Source organism: the organism of the source record quoted next (assembly GCF_019968955.1).
Source record: "MAG: Porospora cf. gigantea A chromosome Unknown PgA_NODE_207_length_29001_cov_361.61, whole genome shotgun sequence".
NCBI lineage: Eukaryota > Apicomplexa > Conoidasida > Eugregarinorida > Porosporidae > Porospora > Porospora cf. gigantea A.
In genome coordinates, this window is record NW_027151497.1 from 12,322 (window position 1) to 29,001 (window position 16,680).

General features: G+C 53.6%; 12 protein-coding genes across 19 annotated transcripts; 4 read left to right on the forward strand and 8 right to left on the reverse strand.

The window, feature by feature from the left end:
• Positions 1–161: 161 nt before the first annotated feature.
• On the forward strand, positions 162–1,346 carry KVP18_001208 (uncharacterized protein; the record flags this gene model as incomplete). Of its 2 annotated transcripts, none has more annotated exons than XM_067950989.1 (1): positions 162–1,346. In XM_067950989.1, the coding sequence occupies one exon, from the start codon at positions 162–164 to the stop codon at positions 1,344–1,346; it is 1,185 nt and encodes a 394-aa protein (XP_067811582.1). The 2 variants fall into 2 exon arrangements, with proteins under 2 accessions (XP_067811582.1, XP_067811581.1); XM_067950988.1 differs by having other exon boundaries at positions 231–1,346.
• Positions 1,347–1,367: 21 nt separating this feature from the next.
• On the reverse strand, positions 1,368–4,087 carry KVP18_001216 (uncharacterized protein; the record flags this gene model as incomplete). Of its 2 annotated transcripts, XM_067951004.1 has the most annotated exons (2): positions 1,368–1,647; positions 1,677–4,087. In XM_067951004.1, the coding sequence occupies 2 exons, from the start codon at positions 4,085–4,087 to the stop codon at positions 1,368–1,370; spliced, it is 2,691 nt and encodes an 896-aa protein (XP_067811594.1). The 2 variants fall into 2 exon arrangements, with proteins under 2 accessions (XP_067811594.1, XP_067811595.1); XM_067951005.1 differs by lacking the exon at positions 1,368–1,647 and having other exon boundaries at positions 1,658–4,087.
• A 74-nt stretch (positions 4,088–4,161) lies between these two features.
• On the forward strand, positions 4,162–4,452 carry KVP18_001226 (uncharacterized protein; the record flags this gene model as incomplete). Its single annotated transcript, XM_067951020.1, has 1 exon — positions 4,162–4,452. One exon carries the CDS (start codon positions 4,162–4,164, stop codon positions 4,450–4,452), a length of 291 nt encoding a protein of 96 aa, XP_067811609.1.
• Positions 4,453–4,535: 83 nt separating this feature from the next.
• On the reverse strand, positions 4,536–4,991 carry KVP18_001217 (uncharacterized protein; the record flags this gene model as incomplete). The annotated part of the gene is made up of 1 exon (XM_067951006.1): positions 4,536–4,991. The coding sequence occupies one exon, from the start codon at positions 4,989–4,991 to the stop codon at positions 4,536–4,538; it is 456 nt and encodes a 151-aa protein (XP_067811596.1).
• Positions 4,992–5,034: 43 nt separating this feature from the next.
• KVP18_001210 (uncharacterized protein) lies at positions 5,035–8,137 on the reverse strand (the record flags this gene model as incomplete). Of its 3 annotated transcripts, XM_067950992.1 has the most annotated exons (2): positions 5,035–7,648; positions 7,677–8,137. In XM_067950992.1, the coding sequence occupies 2 exons, from the start codon at positions 8,135–8,137 to the stop codon at positions 5,035–5,037; spliced, it is 3,075 nt and encodes a 1,024-aa protein (XP_067811585.1). The 3 variants fall into 3 exon arrangements, with proteins under 3 accessions (XP_067811585.1, XP_067811586.1, XP_067811587.1); XM_067950993.1 differs by lacking the exon at positions 7,677–8,137 and having other exon boundaries at positions 5,035–7,122; XM_067950994.1 differs by lacking the exon at positions 5,035–7,648 and having other exon boundaries at positions 7,673–8,137.
• Positions 8,138–8,409: 272 nt separating this feature from the next.
• On the reverse strand, positions 8,410–9,297 carry KVP18_001223 (uncharacterized protein; the record flags this gene model as incomplete). The annotated part of the gene is made up of 1 exon (XM_067951017.1): positions 8,410–9,297. One exon carries the CDS (start codon positions 9,295–9,297, stop codon positions 8,410–8,412), a length of 888 nt encoding a protein of 295 aa, XP_067811606.1.
• A 79-nt stretch (positions 9,298–9,376) lies between these two features.
• KVP18_001227 (uncharacterized protein) lies at positions 9,377–10,938 on the forward strand (the record flags this gene model as incomplete). Its single annotated transcript, XM_067951021.1, has 2 exons — positions 9,377–9,474; positions 9,504–10,938. The coding sequence occupies 2 exons, from the start codon at positions 9,377–9,379 to the stop codon at positions 10,936–10,938; spliced, it is 1,533 nt and encodes a 510-aa protein (XP_067811610.1).
• Positions 10,939–11,079: 141 nt separating this feature from the next.
• KVP18_001225 (uncharacterized protein) lies at positions 11,080–11,289 on the reverse strand (the record flags this gene model as incomplete). Its single annotated transcript, XM_067951019.1, has 1 exon — positions 11,080–11,289. One exon carries the CDS (start codon positions 11,287–11,289, stop codon positions 11,080–11,082), a length of 210 nt encoding a protein of 69 aa, XP_067811608.1.
• Positions 11,290–11,410: 121 nt separating this feature from the next.
• Positions 11,411–12,482, reverse strand: KVP18_001213 (uncharacterized protein; the record flags this gene model as incomplete). 2 transcript variants are annotated; one of them, XM_067951000.1, is made up of 2 exons in its annotated part: positions 11,411–11,607; positions 11,636–12,482. In XM_067951000.1, 2 exons carry the CDS (start codon positions 12,480–12,482, stop codon positions 11,411–11,413), a joined length of 1,044 nt encoding a protein of 347 aa, XP_067811590.1. The 2 variants fall into 2 exon arrangements, with proteins under 2 accessions (XP_067811590.1, XP_067811591.1); XM_067951001.1 differs by having other exon boundaries at positions 11,598–12,482.
• A 295-nt stretch (positions 12,483–12,777) lies between these two features.
• KVP18_001214 (uncharacterized protein) lies at positions 12,778–13,062 on the forward strand (the record flags this gene model as incomplete). The annotated part of the gene is made up of 1 exon (XM_067951002.1): positions 12,778–13,062. One exon carries the CDS (start codon positions 12,778–12,780, stop codon positions 13,060–13,062), a length of 285 nt encoding a protein of 94 aa, XP_067811592.1.
• A 109-nt stretch (positions 13,063–13,171) lies between these two features.
• On the reverse strand, positions 13,172–15,651 carry KVP18_001222 (uncharacterized protein; the record flags this gene model as incomplete). Of its 3 annotated transcripts, XM_067951013.1 has the most annotated exons (2): positions 13,172–13,971; positions 14,031–15,468. In XM_067951013.1, the coding sequence occupies 2 exons, from the start codon at positions 15,466–15,468 to the stop codon at positions 13,172–13,174; spliced, it is 2,238 nt and encodes a 745-aa protein (XP_067811603.1). The 3 variants fall into 3 exon arrangements, with proteins under 3 accessions (XP_067811603.1, XP_067811605.1, XP_067811604.1); XM_067951015.1 differs by lacking the exon at positions 14,031–15,468 and having other exon boundaries at positions 13,172–13,963; XM_067951014.1 differs by lacking the exon at positions 13,172–13,971 and having other exon boundaries at positions 13,975–15,651.
• Positions 15,652–16,002: 351 nt separating this feature from the next.
• On the reverse strand, positions 16,003–16,620 carry KVP18_001221 (uncharacterized protein; the record flags this gene model as incomplete). Its single annotated transcript, XM_067951012.1, has 1 exon — positions 16,003–16,620. One exon carries the CDS (start codon positions 16,618–16,620, stop codon positions 16,003–16,005), a length of 618 nt encoding a protein of 205 aa, XP_067811602.1.
• Between the last annotated feature and the right edge of the window lie 60 nt (positions 16,621–16,680).

A 16,680-nucleotide genomic window follows, 5' to 3' on the forward strand; every position in this document is an offset into this window, starting at 1 on the left:
GAGCCAAACACTCTAGGCACAACCGAATTCCACCAAATTGAGCAGCCAACCTGAGCGCAGATCCAGGAGATAATCCACGGAAGGAAGGCAGGAAGCATCAGTTCAACCATCTGCGGTTTTACTATTTTTGTGTGATTTGCTGTCCCACACGTACAAATCTAATGCTGCGCCCTTCATCATACGCAAAGCCCTTCGTGCATTTGCTTTCGATCTTCGGCGTCAAACTGCCAATGACAGCTGGAGACGACGTAGCGATGACCGTTGGAGAAGAGCTAGCGGTCAACACACACGAACTGCTCCCAGACGTTCGTGGCAAGCCGCCGATTTGCCCTCCACGAAGGTCAAAGACGAAAAGTGAGCTCTCTCTGAAGCACCAGTCTGCCAAAAATAGGGGCTCCAAAACCACTGAAACGGAAATAGTCCCGGATCCGGAAAAGATGTTTGTCATCGACCCAATTCCATTCATGTGCTGGGATTCGTGGGATCCCAAACTGAGATTCAAATCGTGGCCTGAATTCTGGAGGCAGATAAAGTTCACTGAACCGACCACCACTCATGACGAAGATGACGCTCATGTCCAGCACGGCGCGTCGGAAGAGTCGGCACTCACTGGTCAGCTCCGCTTGGTAACTAGAGCCCTGATGACGACGCATGAGCCGCTGACCTTATTCCGTAAACACAACCAAGGGACTGATCGAACCATCGTTCGGGTCAAACACAGTCGGGGCGTGGCTGAGTACATATGGCCGCTTATGCCAAATCACGCGCCTTCCTTTCTATGGACGACTGGAGATGTTGAGAGCCTGCGATTGCCCCAGGACTACGGAGTTTTCTCAGTGTGGAACGTCCCCACAACAGGAGAGCAGGCTGTCAGGCAGGGCACCCCTCGGTCGTGCTTGACGTGCGCAATCCTTCCGGATCGAATTCTCTACCAGGAGCGATCACCCAGCCAACGGACCCAGTGGCTCCTCCGGCATTCTCCAGGAACGAAATCGCGCTTGGAAACGGCTCGTAGAATTTCAGGGGGCGGCATGATCGTTGACCGAGTTAAAAGCTGGTTCGCTCCTGAGATGGAAAGAGGGCCGGTGCGGACCACAGTAGTCTGCCAAGCCAAGGGCCAAGTGCAACTTCGAGTTCGCGAAAGCCATCCTGGGTTTCCTTCGTTACGCTACGATTTGGAGGGGAACGAACTTCATCTGATGTGCCGGAAGGAAGGCAATTGGATACGTGTTGCATGTACAAGCATGCGACCCTATATGGCCGACCTTCTACTGCAAGGCATAGATGACGCCGAGCCCATAGCGTACAAATTTCCCAAGCTAAAAGCTGCGTGCCACGACCTATGAGCCACTGCTCAATTCCACACATCAGAAGCCAAGCTTTGTAGCCATATGCAGGCCTTTCTCGACGATCTCGAATGTGTCAGGAGAAAGCTTCTCGCCTTGAATCAGTCGCAGCTGCTGTACCATCCGCCGGGCATAACTCGGCGCCAACCGGGAAAAGCTTATAAGTTGAGAGGCCAACCTCGCTCCGAGCTGAGGATTCACCCGATCAATCTCGATGCAGGCTTTGGCAATCAGCTCGTAGCCTCCAGGAGAATGGAAACCGTGATGGGTAGCGGCGAACTGCAGCAGTACGGCTCGCAATCTGAATAAAACTAGCATCGGGTGACATACCGGTTGGGGTTTAACGAACCCTTGAATTCCGTATGCTCCATGAGCTGTCTGACGATGTCAATCAGACCAGACGCACGACACGAGGCTTGCACTGCGAACCATTTATCAACCACGAGCGCGTTTCCGGCAGCCAGTGCGTAGAAGTCAGCTACCGCGAGTTCCTTCTCAGCGAATTGAGGCAAGCCACACAGGGCCGAGAAGCAACAGAGTCGCTCAGTCATGGAACCGCAGCTGTCATAGTGCTCCTTGAGCATCGTCGCCACTTTTTGCGATTCTTCGGAAGCCAGGTAGCTAAGACAGGTGCACAGGAGGGCACGTCGACCAATTTGCTCCATAGTGGGCTCAAAAGGTAGCTTGTCCAGTTCCGCCCGCAACTCCAGATACTTTGCCATCAAGGCATCTTTATGCTTGACTCCGATGGCCACTACAAATAGTCTGCGAACCTTGTCAGCCATGATCGGATCTCGGTTGGCTGAGATCTCCTCTAGGAGCTCAGAAACGCTCGGCGGCGTTAGGCACGTTCCTTGGAACTCCTTATCCTCCTTGTCGGCATTTAGAAGAGAGTCAAAGGCAGCGTGTACAATGGGGTCTATCTCCCTTAAAGGCCTGCCTTCCAGTGCCGCATTATACCATTCCACCAGAGTTCTAGAGTAGAGGGCGCGACTGGCGGACCACTGATTGTAGGGATCTTGGTCATTCGCCATCAGGAACGCGAGATCCTCCAGAGTCTGGGAAATTTCCAACCTCACGGGTGCGCTGAAATCTCTCAAAACGCTCAGAACTAAGTCGTCTGGAACGCCAACAACGGTGAATTCTTTGGAGTCCGTTTTAAGTTCGAATACTTGTTCAGGCAAAACATCCTTCCCGGAGGTCCTCCCTAGGAATCCAACCCGCACGGGAATGTGAAGGGGTTCCACAGGTTGATTTGCGTCAGGGAAGGACTGGGTCATCTTAAGCGTCAGGACACCGGCATCTACACGACTTTCCACAGCTACAGTGGGCGTGTAACTTGTGGAATACCAACGACCGAACTGATCAAGATTGATGCCGTTTGCGTCAGCCATGGCAGCCCGAAAATCGTCGCAGGTGACTGCATGCCCATCAAACCGTTCAAAGTAGAGGTCAGTGCCCTTGCGGAAACCATCCTTGCCCAACAGAGAGGCGTACATCCGAATCACCTCGGCGCCCTTCCAGTAGACAGTGACAGTGTAGAAATTGTCCATGGCGACGTAGGACTCGGGCCGTATCGGGTGGCTCAGAGGACCGCAAGCCTCCGCGAACTGGCGGGTTTTTATAAGCTGCACGTTCTTGACTCTCGTCATTCCGCGGGAAGTTAAGTCCGCCGAAAACTGCTGATCCCTATAGACTGTAAGCCCTTCTTTCAAAGTTAGTTGGAACCAGTCCCTGCATGTGACTCTATTGCCAGTCCAATTGTGGAAGTACTCATGGCCGACCACACCCAAAATCCGGTCATAGTCGCTGTCGGACGATGTCTTGGTCGATGCCAGCAGTAGGCTGGTGTTGAAGATGTTGAGGCCCTTATTCTCCATTGCTCCCATGTTAAAGTCGGCGACGGCCACCACGTGAAAGACATCCAGATCGTAGACGCGGCCGAACTCCTTTTCGTCCCACTCGAAGGCCTTCTTTGCAGATTCCAGCGCCCACTCTAGCTTCGCAACATCATCACCCTGTGCCCATAGAATGATATCCACAGGTCTGCCGTCCGGGCGTACATGCTGAATGCTCTTCGACTCGAGTCGGCCGGCGACGATTGCGAATAGGTAGCTCGGCTTAGGCCAAGGGTCCTCGAAGACAGCCTCGTGACGTCCGTCGTCAAGGTCCCGGTGGGAGATCTTGTTGCCGTTGGAGAGAAGCACTGGACATTCGTTTTTGCAGGCCCTCAAGGCCACGTTGAAGAGACACATGACGTCGGGACGGTCTAGAAAGGGAGAAATCCGACGGAAACCCTCGGCCTCGCACTGAGTGGTGTAGATACCATCCGAGAGGTAGAGTCCCATCAGCTGTTTGTTTGCTAGAGGGTTAATGATAACGCAAGTATCGACAACGACACTTTCGCCAACTTTCACCGGCAACACATCCTTGGAAATTACGATGTTAGACCCAGATTCGGGCACGTGGTAGTCTGCTCCCCGCACCAACTCGCGTCCAGCCACCTCCACGGCCACAATTTTCAGAAAGTCCTCCCCGTCAAGGATGAGCTCCAGCGGCGAGCCGCTCGTCTCTATGCGAACGATCGTAAGCGAGCTCCGAACCTCGGTAGCTTCCGGTGACAGGTCCAACTGGAGAGAGGCCTTGGTAATCGCGTAGTCGGAAGGCTTGTAGTCTTTGCGCAACACCTCCACCGGGGTTGTGGTAAGGTTGACTTCAGTCACGGTTTCTGTAGAAGTCATGCAGATTTTCGTTTATGCACAATATACGTGGAAACGCCCCACCCTACTTTCTCCGAACACGTGAGAGTAAAATAATGACCGCTGTGATGAACAGACCGGCACTCCAGGTGCAGAAAACTGATGACGTCAACGTCACTCCGAAAATCCACATCGCACTGCTGTCTTCCACGAATGAGAACAGTCGGTCGAGAATGTGCGCCCCCATGGAAGGTTCGTCGGCAGTTGGCAATATTGCCGGCTTCGCAATCGGCACAGGCATTGGCTTCACACTCGTAGTCCGAGGTGTCGAACTCACAGATGTGGAGCTTGGCTCGGAGGTGCTGCTGGTCGTTGTCTTAAGAGGCCTTATGGCATCTATGTCGTAAAGGACATCGTAGAAACCCGCTTTTATCAGCGCTATATGCAAAAGAAATCTCATTTGATTTTTTTCGCTCTGCCGAAAACACCTCTACGCAAAAAGGGCAAGCAGCACCACAGCGGTCACCACAGCCACAAAAGGAAACCACACGAACAAGGCATACTTAGGTTTCACCCACCTGCCTTCAGTGAGAATACGCCAGGCCACATCAACCTGACCCCAGTCCTGTCGGCCTTGGTACTTCATTAGGTTTAGCGCGTGAGCGACGTGGTGGTGACAGTTGTTGGAACAGATATTGTGGTTCCTCCGAGAGAAGTCTCCGTCGGCTCGGCTTAGGGCTCCGTCGAAATCCTTGGCGAGATCAACATCCAACTGCCAGTAGCGGAGCGGTTTGCAGAATGCCATGTTTCCCACACCTACGGTGTTATGGCCTTGGAAGTCATGCACAGCTCCGAGTTTGTCTGTGAGCCCAGTATGACCCACCACAGGGGCGATCTGAGTAACCAACGGCAGCTGCGTCCATGCAACGCAGTAGGGAGGTAGCATGCGATAAAAGGGAATTCGGGAAACATTCAACCAAAGTAATCCTTCAAACAATGAACGCTCTGACATCCAGACCGTTCAGGAGCTTAGCCCCGTGAGTAGGCCAAAGTTTCCGGCCGATGATCTTTGCTAGCTGTAAAGGCAACCAGGCTAGCAGCGTGATGACGAGCACCTTGAGCCAGAAGGCCTGTGAACCGACGAACTCCGGATTGAATATAGCCGGCATGAACAGCATGCTCGTCAGATAAACTAGAACCGATGCGATTTCCGCCATGACCATGAACCGGGTCCAGGTGTGAATTTCCGATGCCACGTTGAAGATCTCAGCCAGAACGAGTGAGCTGAAGGAGATGGCGATGACGTTCATGAAGTCCTTCTCAAACAGTATTAGAGACCCTAGCATGATGACCACAGCTTGGTAAAGAGACTTGAACATCCACATCAGCAACGACCGGTAGGAAAGTTTGCGAGCATCTCGTGCTACGCTGTACAACTCGGGGTACTGCACCATGACGACCCTCTCCGGCAGATCAATATCCGTGGCCAGTGAGAACACCGGCAGCATAGTGTAAATCGTGGTGTATCCTACCTGCAGCCAACCCTGGAATATAGGCAGAGATATAAAGTAGAAGAGTGCAGAAAAGATCACCTGCATGAACGTGATCAGTAGTCCCCTGTGAATAACGAAGTTGCTGAGCTTCGAGCTGCGGATGGCATCGGCGCGTCCATGAACCAGAAGTAGGCGGAGAATCGCTTGAAATTCATCCACTGAGAAGTCCGAGGCCATTGAAGCCTGGTTGCCCTCCTTCCCTACTACTCCGACGCCCACATGAGCGGCCGAGATCATGGGGACGTCATTGCCGCCATCCCCTACACAGCAAGTGCGCGTGCGGGGTAGAAGGCTTATGAGCTCTGTGATACGCATCTTGTCCGTGGGCGAGCATCGGCAGCAAACTACACTCATGCTCCTTGTGAAAATGCGAATGAACTGGTCAGGCCGAGAGTCCAACGCCAATCCAATTACAGAGCCATCGACGATGAGCACCACGTCCCTGAGCACCTCCCGTTCCAAGTCATCGAGCTGGGCCTGCAACGCCTCCAGGGACGCAGCTGCCTCAGAGCCCACCACGAGGAGTCGGTGGCGACTGGGCTTAAGGAGGCCAGCGGCGATCGCGACGCAGGTGGCAGTCTCCACCTTATCGCCCGTGAGCATGCAGATACGAATGCCAGCCTGTTGTAAAGACTCAATGACGCCTTGTACGTTGGCTTGAAGAACGTCTTCCACGCCAGTTACGCCCACCAAATCGAGCTTGGACTCTATGTAGTGATCCGCCGCAGCCTCCACTTTGGCTGAGCGGTCTCCAATACTGAGCAGAGACTTCTGGTAGGCTTTCTCAGCGATTTCCCATTCGCTCTCCGCAAACTCCCGAACAGCAAACACCAATGTCCGAAGGCCCTCACGAGCCAGAGAGTCAACCTCCTCCGATATCCAGTGGCTCCCCCGACTTTTCAACCGAGGAACCATGGTGCAGTCGGCGCCCTTCATGAGCAACACCACTTTTTGGTCTGGTCCGAACTGAACTACGACTCCCATTCGCTTCTTAGAGGAAGAGAAGGGCAGACAGAGCAACACCCGAAACTCTACAGGGATGCAGTGACCGTTTACAGGCACTGATATCACAACCTGAGAGTCGGAGCGGTGGACCAGACGCAAACCCCCCATCTCAGCGAAAGCCACGAGAGCTAGCTCGTCTGGCGACGAGCCCTGGAGCTGCCTCCCTGACTCCTCTTCCGCAGGCATCACAACATGACAAACGCAAAGGGCCAACATGAACCGTCGTAGGTAGTATAGCGCCTCGTTAGGCCCAGTGACCACATGGAAACCTACTCCACACTCGTCAAACGCTGTCCGCACCAGCTGGCGAAATTTTTGTAGGGAATCCGCGCAGCGAGGGTAATCAATGACTCCACGGCCGGTATAAAGGCGCTTGAATGTCATTTCGTTCTTCGTAAGGGTCCCCGTTTTGTCGGTCAGAAGGTAGGAGATGGATCCGAGCTCTTCGCATATATTGGATGAGCGGACAATTGTATTGGGGATCTTCTTGTCGTTCTGAATCTGTGCTGTGTACAGCATCTTAGCAAAGTCCAGGTTGACTCGCAGGGACAGAGGAATGATGGACGACAACAGCAGGAGAAATCTGGCGAAGCGGACGTGAGCCTGACTGGTGATCCCACGTCCGAACGTGAGAATGAGCGCCAGTACGAAGAGGAGAAGAAACAGGCGCTTGGATATCCGATTCAGCTGACGTTCAAAAGATCCCACCTTGGCCCCTTTCGGAGCTGGATTCAACTGCTGCCGCCGCTCCCGCCCCGTATACAATGTCCAAAGCAGCACCGGTGCTCCTCCAGCGATCGTAGAGCCTGCCCACAGGATATTGTCCAGTACCACACCCTCGGAATGCTGGATGACCGGAGATGTGAGTCCGAATCGCGCCTCGAGACAGCGGAAATTCGATTCTGGGGTGCTGGTCTCAACAATAAGTCTGGAGGCGAGCAGCACATCCACTGGTAACTGCTGCACCACCCTAATAGGCGTCTTGAGCTTCCAGTCGGTCTCACCGTCCAGTTGGTCCGTCTTCACAAAGCATCTGCCCTCGGCGCTGCATCACGCAGCCCAAGACGCCTCACGAAGCACTTTTATCTATCTCTGTCTTCAAAAGTACCCCATCCACTGGAACCTGCTCGCCACCTCTAAGCACCAGCAAGTCACCGACACGAAGGGCCGCCGCGGTGGACGTTCGAGTTACCAGGCTCCCCTGCTGTAGGGACGCTCGCAGGTCTATGAGCTGGATATTCTGGTTGTTGGCTTGTCGGTCGCGTCGCCAGCGTCCGAGTTCGTCGTGGGCTTCACGCAGTAGCGTCACCGAGATGACGAACACCAACGGAGCCAGTGACGCGAACAGCGGACCTACCTGCAGCGCCGGCACAAGCTGCGACAGGCACACACAGAGGTAGAAGGAGTTCTGGAACACGCTGAACTGCTCAAAGAGCACTCCAGGCACAAAAGTGAGAACGTTATACCTGCGGTTCTTCACGCTGTTGGCTGGGAAGACGGATGGGGTCGTCCGCACGAGCCCCTGCTCGTACATCAAGGCACGTGGGACTGCAGGCCTCCCCCTGAACAGAGATTCTTGGATGTACCAGCAGGCATGCAACAGGCGTCGGTGGCTGGGTGCCCTAGGCCCCTTCAACCCACGCTCGCAACGATTTGGCTGTGGCCTCCCAGTGAGAAGCGAGGTTCATTGTGGAGTCTACAGAGCATGAGCGGAGACGCCTCATCCTACTTTCGAGGGGCGCTGGGTGAGGACATAATCACGACCACACTTAGCAGCGGCTGCACAGCAACCATAATGTAGTTTTTTCATCCCATAAAAAGTCTCCGCGATGCTTCGCAGGGAACAGCGATGCTAACCAGGCGTCCCTGGTTATGCGCATCGCTCCATGACGAGCGGCGGTTTACCCGCTCCGGATGCATGACTGCGCCGCTATCGGGGTTCCGTATAGCCTGTAGCGGGCTGTGTCCGTTAGCCCAAGAACAACGGCGGCCTTCTGTCATATAAGGGCTTCCATTGTCGTGCCATGAATAGCGTCGGCAACGAGGCGACACCACGCGAGGGCTTTGAAGCCCTAGAGTGTCTAGAGGCCTGCTGGTAGGGGATGTTGGGGAAGCCAGAGACGCAGGGTTGGTGGGCGGTTCCGCCCACGCTCGAATGGGCGGGTGTAGTGGTTGTTCCGGCTCACAGCGGACTGCAGTGACCATTGCCTGTTGTTGCCGCTTCAATATGCGAGCACTCTTGGCTGCTGCCCGTTCCTCAGCAATGGATCTCCCAGCAGGCTGGTAGACGTTGGGGTTGCCCCTCTTATGAGCCTTACTGAACAATGTTGCGGGCTTGTCGTGTGGCGAAAAACACACCACACAGCTGACCAGCTCAGATTCAAAAGCTTGGGACTTAAACGGTGTTCCATTCTGTTTGAGAGCTCCTTTCAGTTGGACCAGAGGCGCAGCTACCTTGACGTTGATAATGGTCTCTTCGTCGTCTGAGAGCTGCTGGAGTTCAGACTCCACTCGAGCCTTGAGCAGCTGAAAAGCGTTCGACCTCTTACAGGGGCGTGTAACTCGTTGACGAATCAGACGAACCTCTATGACGGAGGTCCCGTCAGGCTGTGTAACCGGCAAGGTCTCTTCGATGTCGATAACGTCAATGCATCCCTCTATTCTCTTTGCGATAACTCTGCGCGTCGGTAACATCTCTGGTTAACGTTGGCTTTTCCCCACCTCTACACTCTCAGCGTTGCTGATTCTGAGTCATAATTGTGCTTTTTAGGCGATGGCGACCCAAGACACGATCTCCCATCGCCCTCTGCAGTCCCCGACGCGGTTGCTGCAGAGACCTGTGGTGACCCGCACTACCCTCCCTGCAACGAGGTAAGAAACCAGATTGACCAGTTACGCAGATCCCTTAGGGAGGCCAAGTACCGACGTGAAGACGACACCAAGTACACAACCCGATCCAGCACTGTCATAAAACGATCTTTGGACCCGACAAAGATTCACCGCGATCCCAAGTCGCAAGTCGGTGCCACGATGGCGTCGGAGAAGCATATTTATAAGATCGAGTCAGTGCTGCAATCGGCAATCTATGGTGGGGTCTTCCAGGCCTCCGAGATGGACTACAATGGCGTCAAACGACGTGTAGTAGCAGTCAAAATCATGCTGAAGGCCCTGGAACGCAAACAGAAGGGCCAGTTGCAGGAAGACATCCATGCCGAGTTGAAGTATCACAAAGACATGGCTGGTCACCCGAACGTGTTGACTCTATCTGACTCTTGGTCTGATATGGATTGCATCTACATTGTGATGCCGTTCGCGGAGTATCAGGACTTATTTGAGGTGCTGAAGAAGCGTCCTGGACCTTTTTCCGAAAGGGAAGGACGATGGTTGTTTGAGCAGGTTCTGGGAGGTGCGTACTTTCTGCATCGACGACGGCTAGCATTCCGAGACCACAGCATGGAAAACGTACTCATGTTTAAGAATCCTCGTGACGGAACAGTCCGCCCAATGATCACGGACCCAGGGCAAGCAGTTCGTATCGAGTTCGATCCGGATGGAAATCGGGTTCAGGGCCTGTATGCGGAGAAGCTCTTCGGCAAGAGTTTCCGCCCTCCTGAAGTTTATCGTAAACAACAGTACAACCCTGTAAAGGTTGACACGTTCTGCCTGGGATGGATGTTATTCTACGTGCTCACCAAGCACCAGCCTTTTGACCGAGCAGTCGACAACGACCCGCACTGGCCCTATATTCGTGACGGTCGATTGGCTGAGCTCATACGACTGAAGCATGGACGGGATCTGTCTCCTCAAGCCACGCATTTGATCAGCATGATGCTGCATCCGGACATGAACGTTCGTCATACGCCATGGCAATCGCTGAAGCATGAGTGGTTTCGAGGAACGCACGTCTCTGTCACTGAACAGACGCTTTACGGTCTTCACCTACGACACCAGAAGAAGGAGAGGCCCAAAGACGATGCGATTACTAGCACCGCTGCCAAGCCTGAGCGCCCTGTAGGCACCCAGAAAGGTCCCTTCACCCAAGCGTCCGCGTTTCAAAAGCCTCGTGACAAGCGCAATGTTCTAGGGTCTCCCCTCTATTCTACACCGGTAACACAGCATCCCGTTCAACCAACAAAGTCTCAAGAGTTGCGGTTAGGAGCCAAGTCTCAAGAGCTGCTGTCCAGACCTCAAGAAATTCATCGGAGCCTAGCTCAATCTTCGCTACGGCCTATCGAAGCTCCCAGACTTGCGCCTACTAGAAGCACCGTCGGAACGAGAACTCCTGATCATCGCTTTCCCGTAAAGCGGGGAATGCCGTCATTTGTGAAAATGTGAAGATTGGTCACCATCCTAACTGCACCTGCTTCGCTTGTCCGGTCTACTGTTCTTGGCTTGACGCTACCCGTCTCCGTTTGTTCCCTGACATCCTTCAAAAACTGATGAGTGAATAAGAGACAGACTGTAATGCCTAAACACTCACCCGAGCTGCTTTAAGGCCTGGCGAGCGAACTGCTCCATCGCCTCGAGGCTTAGCTTGTCCACCTGTTCCTCCGTGGTCGCTCGAATTTCGGCAGTCACCTGCTGTCTTTTCATCATCGGGACGCCTGTAAGCGCACGTGCTATCTCCGCAAAAACATCTGCCTTCTCAGCAGCGTCCAATCTTTCAAGCAGAAGACCAGAGTTCATAAATAATGTCGAATTCCGATGCTTGTAATACCCCAACAGTTAACAATAGCCATTTCTCGTCATGAATCGCGTCCCCCAAGGACGTCCCCCGATTCGCGACTCGTCATGCAAGCACTGTCGTTCATTTGTTTGCCGGAAAAATGGGCTCGAATTGTCTCGTGTCCTTGTCTGTCTGTGCTTCATCTGCAGGTGCGAAAAGCGGATCAAAATTTGCCGTATCCCCTGAGTACTTGGTGGTGTCGTTCATAAAGCCTCCCGTAGTTCCATAGGGCAGTCCGATATGTATCATCGATTCCGGTGGTGTCGTCTCAACAGGGGCTGCATGAAACGCGCCCCAAGGACTTACTTCCGACAACTAATAGGTCCCACACATCTGCTTCTTTGCTAAACGCTTCATCCTGCTTAACCAATGGAGTGTACTCGAGGTTATCAAAGCCCAACCCATACTGAGCCATCAACGGCTTGACATCGTCCACCTTCTGCACCTTTGGTGAGGGCAGCTGTGACGGAGCGTGGCAGTCGTGTAACGGAGCCATCACGCTGTTGCTTGGGCTGTAACCCACGTTTAGTGGAGTCATGACCCCAACTTGTTGCACGGCCGCCATATGCTTCCTAATCTTGCTTTGCCATCGCACTTGTGCTGCAAAAACGCAGGCTTGGTGCATGGAAGCTTCTATAGGGTCCAGTCGCATAAGGAACTCCCGAATCTCGGGTTGAAGATTGTAGAACCGACCGAGCTTTTTCGGGTTGAATGTTTTTGATTTGCGTCCTTCTGCGTCCTCGTAGTAGACGAGCCAACTATGAGCCCGCGCGTTCCAGGAGACACAGGGGTAGGTGCACCTGTAAATAGCTCGACGCCATTTCCGCTTGCTTGAAGAGTCATCATCAGGAAATTCCTCGGTGACGATTAGTTTAGCGTCGAAGTGATAACTGTATTCATGGGGCGGATCAGGCAGATGGCTGCCTGATCCCCCTCTTGAATACCCTGGTGAACTTGGAGGGCTGCTCTGGGGGGAGAAAGAATCGCCGTACGTGAAAGCCTGCCGTAGGGAATTACTCGTAGGCGCTCTCGTGTCGCCTTCAAGCAAGCTGGCTGAACTTGTGCTAGTGGTGGGGCTGTTTGGCTGGCTGAACAGCGCGGGAGGCAGTGCAGAGTTCTTCTCGTCGTAATTCTTCCCAAAGTCTGTAAGCATACGTATCTGTAAAAACATGAGGCGCCTATGACCGGAGAAACATACTTATCGAGGGTGCAACAAATCAGTATATTCTGCCGATTTCTGAGCCCCACAGCCTGCTCGATTTCGCTCTTGTCTGAAGCACAGCAGAGGGCTGCAGTGGCAGGATCACTTGGTTTATGCGAGTTCAGTACTCTACGGAAAATAAATTGCGTCCGAACTGTGTGTCGGACCTATCGGCTCCTCTGGGTGTCTAGTTCGTTGGAGATTGTGTGTTAGGTTATAACAGTTTCAAATATTTGGGATTAAAGTCATGACCGACGTCGAGAGCAACAAAAGACCATTGGTGGAAGAGCTTGAAGAGCCTCCTTCAAAGAAAACCAAGGTAGACCCGACAGAAGATGAACAGCCTGAACTCGAAGATACAGCCGAGGTTCCCAACTCGATCCCCCCGCCCGCTGCAGATGACGCGCTCCCAACGGAGGAAGTAGCCACCGAAGAGGACTATGAAGAGGACTACGAGTCTTCAGAGCCCATTGATGAGGATGATGAGGAGTTCGATGTGGGGGAGGTGGAATCCGAGGACGACGATGATTAGTTTTTGGCGGTGCCATCTTCAATGCAATCCTGATTCCGACACACTCACATCATTGTTCTTCGCGCTGCTTCTGACGCTCATATTCTTTGCCTGATTCCGACACACTCCATCATTGTTCTTCGCGCTGCTTCTGACGCTCATATTCTTTGCGGGCGCGTACATAGTGAGCTTGCTCCGCCGACGCGTTGCGGTTTAAAAATGCCTGCTGTTCGACGTATCCACCTTTGCGGGCTTTCTCCATGCTCTCGGCCATCTGAGGGTTTGCAGCTCTGAACGCCTCCCAGTCGGCTTGTGACTTCTCGACAGTGTTGATACTCTTGGTTGTTTCGACAGCCTCCATAACTGCCGCCATGTCACCAAGGTCTTCCCGACGTTGGTTAGCAGTCACGAAGTTCCGATACGCTACGGAGGCTCTGTCAACAACTTCTTCGATTTCGGTCACCTGACCAGCATACTTCACCTTGCGACGCACGCGTACGTGGTCGCTGTGAATCGAACCGCTGGGGGCTGGACGGGTACAAACTGCGGAGTCTTTTCTGACGCTCGCTTTGAAGCATGACAATTCAAAGGAAGGCTCATCCACCAGAGATTTTTGGGGTTTGCTGCAGCTCAAAGTTACGTACCTATCCAGGTTATCTCTTGTTGAGTTAAGTCGGGTTTCAGGCGGACTCTTCACCTGCCAGCGGCGCAATTCGTCTTGCGATCTGACTGGAGGCCTCTCCACACTTTTCTGGAAACAGAGTTTCATCTTGGCTAGGACTCCGTCAGCATCAAAATCCTTCTTGCGTTTTTTACGAGGTTGCTCTGAAGCGACCTCATCTTCGCTGGTCTCACTGTGGCTGGAGAGCTCGTAATCTTCGTCCGATTCACTGCCAAAGTCGACTGTGGCAATGGTGGCCATGAATTCAACTATTACGACGCCAACAAGTGCAAGGTTCGACACCCCTCCAGAAAAAAGCATCGCATACTGGTGTCGCCCATGAAACTCGGAGGAAGCAGCCCCCGCCACCCGCGATACCACCGTAGGACCTCGCTCAGATTTGTAGTGTCTGAGCGGCTCCAATGCTGCAACGTTTCCAGCCACGCAGGCAGCAGGTGGTCGCAGAGGACCATGCCGAGAACACTGTCGGGCAGGGCGTCCACCCACTGCAGCACATCGACAACGGGGGCTATTTCTTGGTTGGAGGGACAAATGCAGACAGTCCTCAGATGTGTTTTCAGCTTTGGCAGAATGTACTGCGCTCGCACGAATAGCAAGTCATCGTCAGTGATTTGAGGCAGCACTCGATAAAGTAGTGAACCGCGATCATCATCAGGGATCCAGTCTTCAAAGAATTCGATAACCTGAGGGAACACGACCTCTCTGATTCGACGCTGCAAATGCAGAACCTCCTCGTCAGATTGGCAAACGTAGTCTTTCCATGAGCGGATAGCGGATATGTTGCCAGTAATGTCCTCGACGAGTTTGAACTTCTGTAGCACGTGCCCTAAGAGCGCGTCCGCCACTTGAAATGCGTCCGTCATGTGCCATGCCCCGTGTTGTACCATTGGGCTCACTGCCGTGTACAAATCCGCCACGGTCTCGATCTCGAAATGTGTCACTCGCGTCGCAATGTGGCTGATGGCGTCCCTGAGGAGCCTGGCTGTTTGGAGGGTTTTTCGCAGCCATTCCACCTCTTCACGCATCGCCACCTGAGCGTTCTCGAAATCCCAGATCTTCTGAGCTCGTCGATGCTCAGCAGCTTCAGTGGCGTTGGGGTCTGGCTTGCCGAAGGACTGATACTCGTCATAGAAGGACTGATCAGCCTCCTCTGCATCGTCCTCACAGGACTCGACCTCCTGAAGTAAACGCCGCTTCTGAGCGTCCCAGTCAGGCTCAAAGTAAATTCGCTTCTTCCTATCCCGGGCCACAGAGCTGGTCTCGCTGGTTTTTTCTCCCTCCTGAAGTCCTAACTGTCTTCGACGCGATTGCACCTTGACGGGCTCGAGGCGACCGTCGCCAGCAGGACCAAGCCCCCCTCCAGAGTACCCCAACTTCTGCAGCAGGCCAAAACCCTTGCCGTACTGTTGACGCATGCGGTGCTGTGGTGGGGGCAGGGGATGACTTGGTCTCTTGGTCTCGTCCCTATCTGAATTCGGGACAAAAGGACCTCGAGCTGATTCGATCTCATCGCTGCTGCTGATGTCGGCTTGGCAGAGATCTATGGCGACACTGTCTAAGGCTTCGGGCTCTTCCATCGACCCACCCCATTCGAATTCCACACACCCCGCCACCATTGATTGGGATTGTGGATCAGCATCCTGGCCAAAAACACCCATCCAGGCGGCCTCTCGTCCCAGCCGCTTCTTTTTCTTGGGAATGACTTCCTCGCTAGAGCTCACATCCGAGGACCATCCATCGAACATGTAAAATCGAAAATTTTGCCGAAATCTGAGAAAAGTGACTAACAGATGGTAGCCGTCGGCAGCACCTGCGAGATAGACCACCCAGATCTTGGTTTGGTCCGTCTTGATAACGTCAAAGGCGTCTACAAGAACTGTCGGGGCGTCTGGGCTGCCCAGTGGACCGATGAATTTGGAAAACGCCATACCAAATACTTCAACCCGAAGTACTATTCCGAAGAAGAAGAAGCGCGTGTTAATGCGTTTCTCTTTAGAGTTCAGGTCCAGAAGGAAGTAGACCGTAAGGGAGGCCCAAAGACGCACAGAACCCGGAGGAAACGGGCTCCGTCAAAACGGATCGCTCCGTACACAGCACCTCCGAAATTGGCCCCTGCACGTGAGAGGCTACCCCAGACAGAGCACCCTCTCGTCGCATCTTTTGAAGAGCGAGTGGGGATAGCATGGCTTCCGCAGTTGATCACAGGTTCGAAGCAGGATGCCTACGGATTCCTCTCTGACTCATGGATTCATGTCAATCATTTCTGGGACGTCGTGCCATCATAACGCTTCCCTTAAAGCCAGTACCTCCTGCAGCGGTGTGCCATCTGGCTCCGTGTCGCGCAATCCTAACGCTTCCCTTAAAGCCAGTACCTCCTGCAGCGGCGTGCCCTCTGGCTCCGTGTCGGACTCGGAGGGCTCGTCGGATTCAGTAGGGGAGTAGAAAGGGTCCTCTTCTGGCTTCCATCTTCGTGAGATACTTTGGAGCATCGAGGTCCCCTGTTGCTTCAGGTGCAGCAGCTCATGCCCACAAAAAACCCATGGGAAGCTCTTAACATCCCCCTCCGCCAAAAAACACAGCTTCCTCTCCGATGCGTCAAAAATGCGGAAGCCGAGGGCACTCGTCAGGTAGTAAGCCGACGCCTGCCTAAGGCGGTCTTCCGTGGTGAGGTTCCGCGTCTGCTCAAATGTCTGCGAGGTGTACTTCTCGACGATAGATGCCCAAACTTGTTGTAGTTTATCGGGCAGCTTTCGTTCTTCGTTGGTATTTCCCGTTGAAGAGCTGCCGATAAGAACATTGCCGGTAATTATTTCCGTCTCCTCAGAAAGCATGAACTGGCGGATAGCCGTTTCCATGTTCACCTTGTATTTTTGCGTCGTAAGAATTGCATACTCCATGTGCTTCTCCAATCCCACTACCAGCAAGCTGCGATCAGCTACCACCGCCCCCGCCCCAGT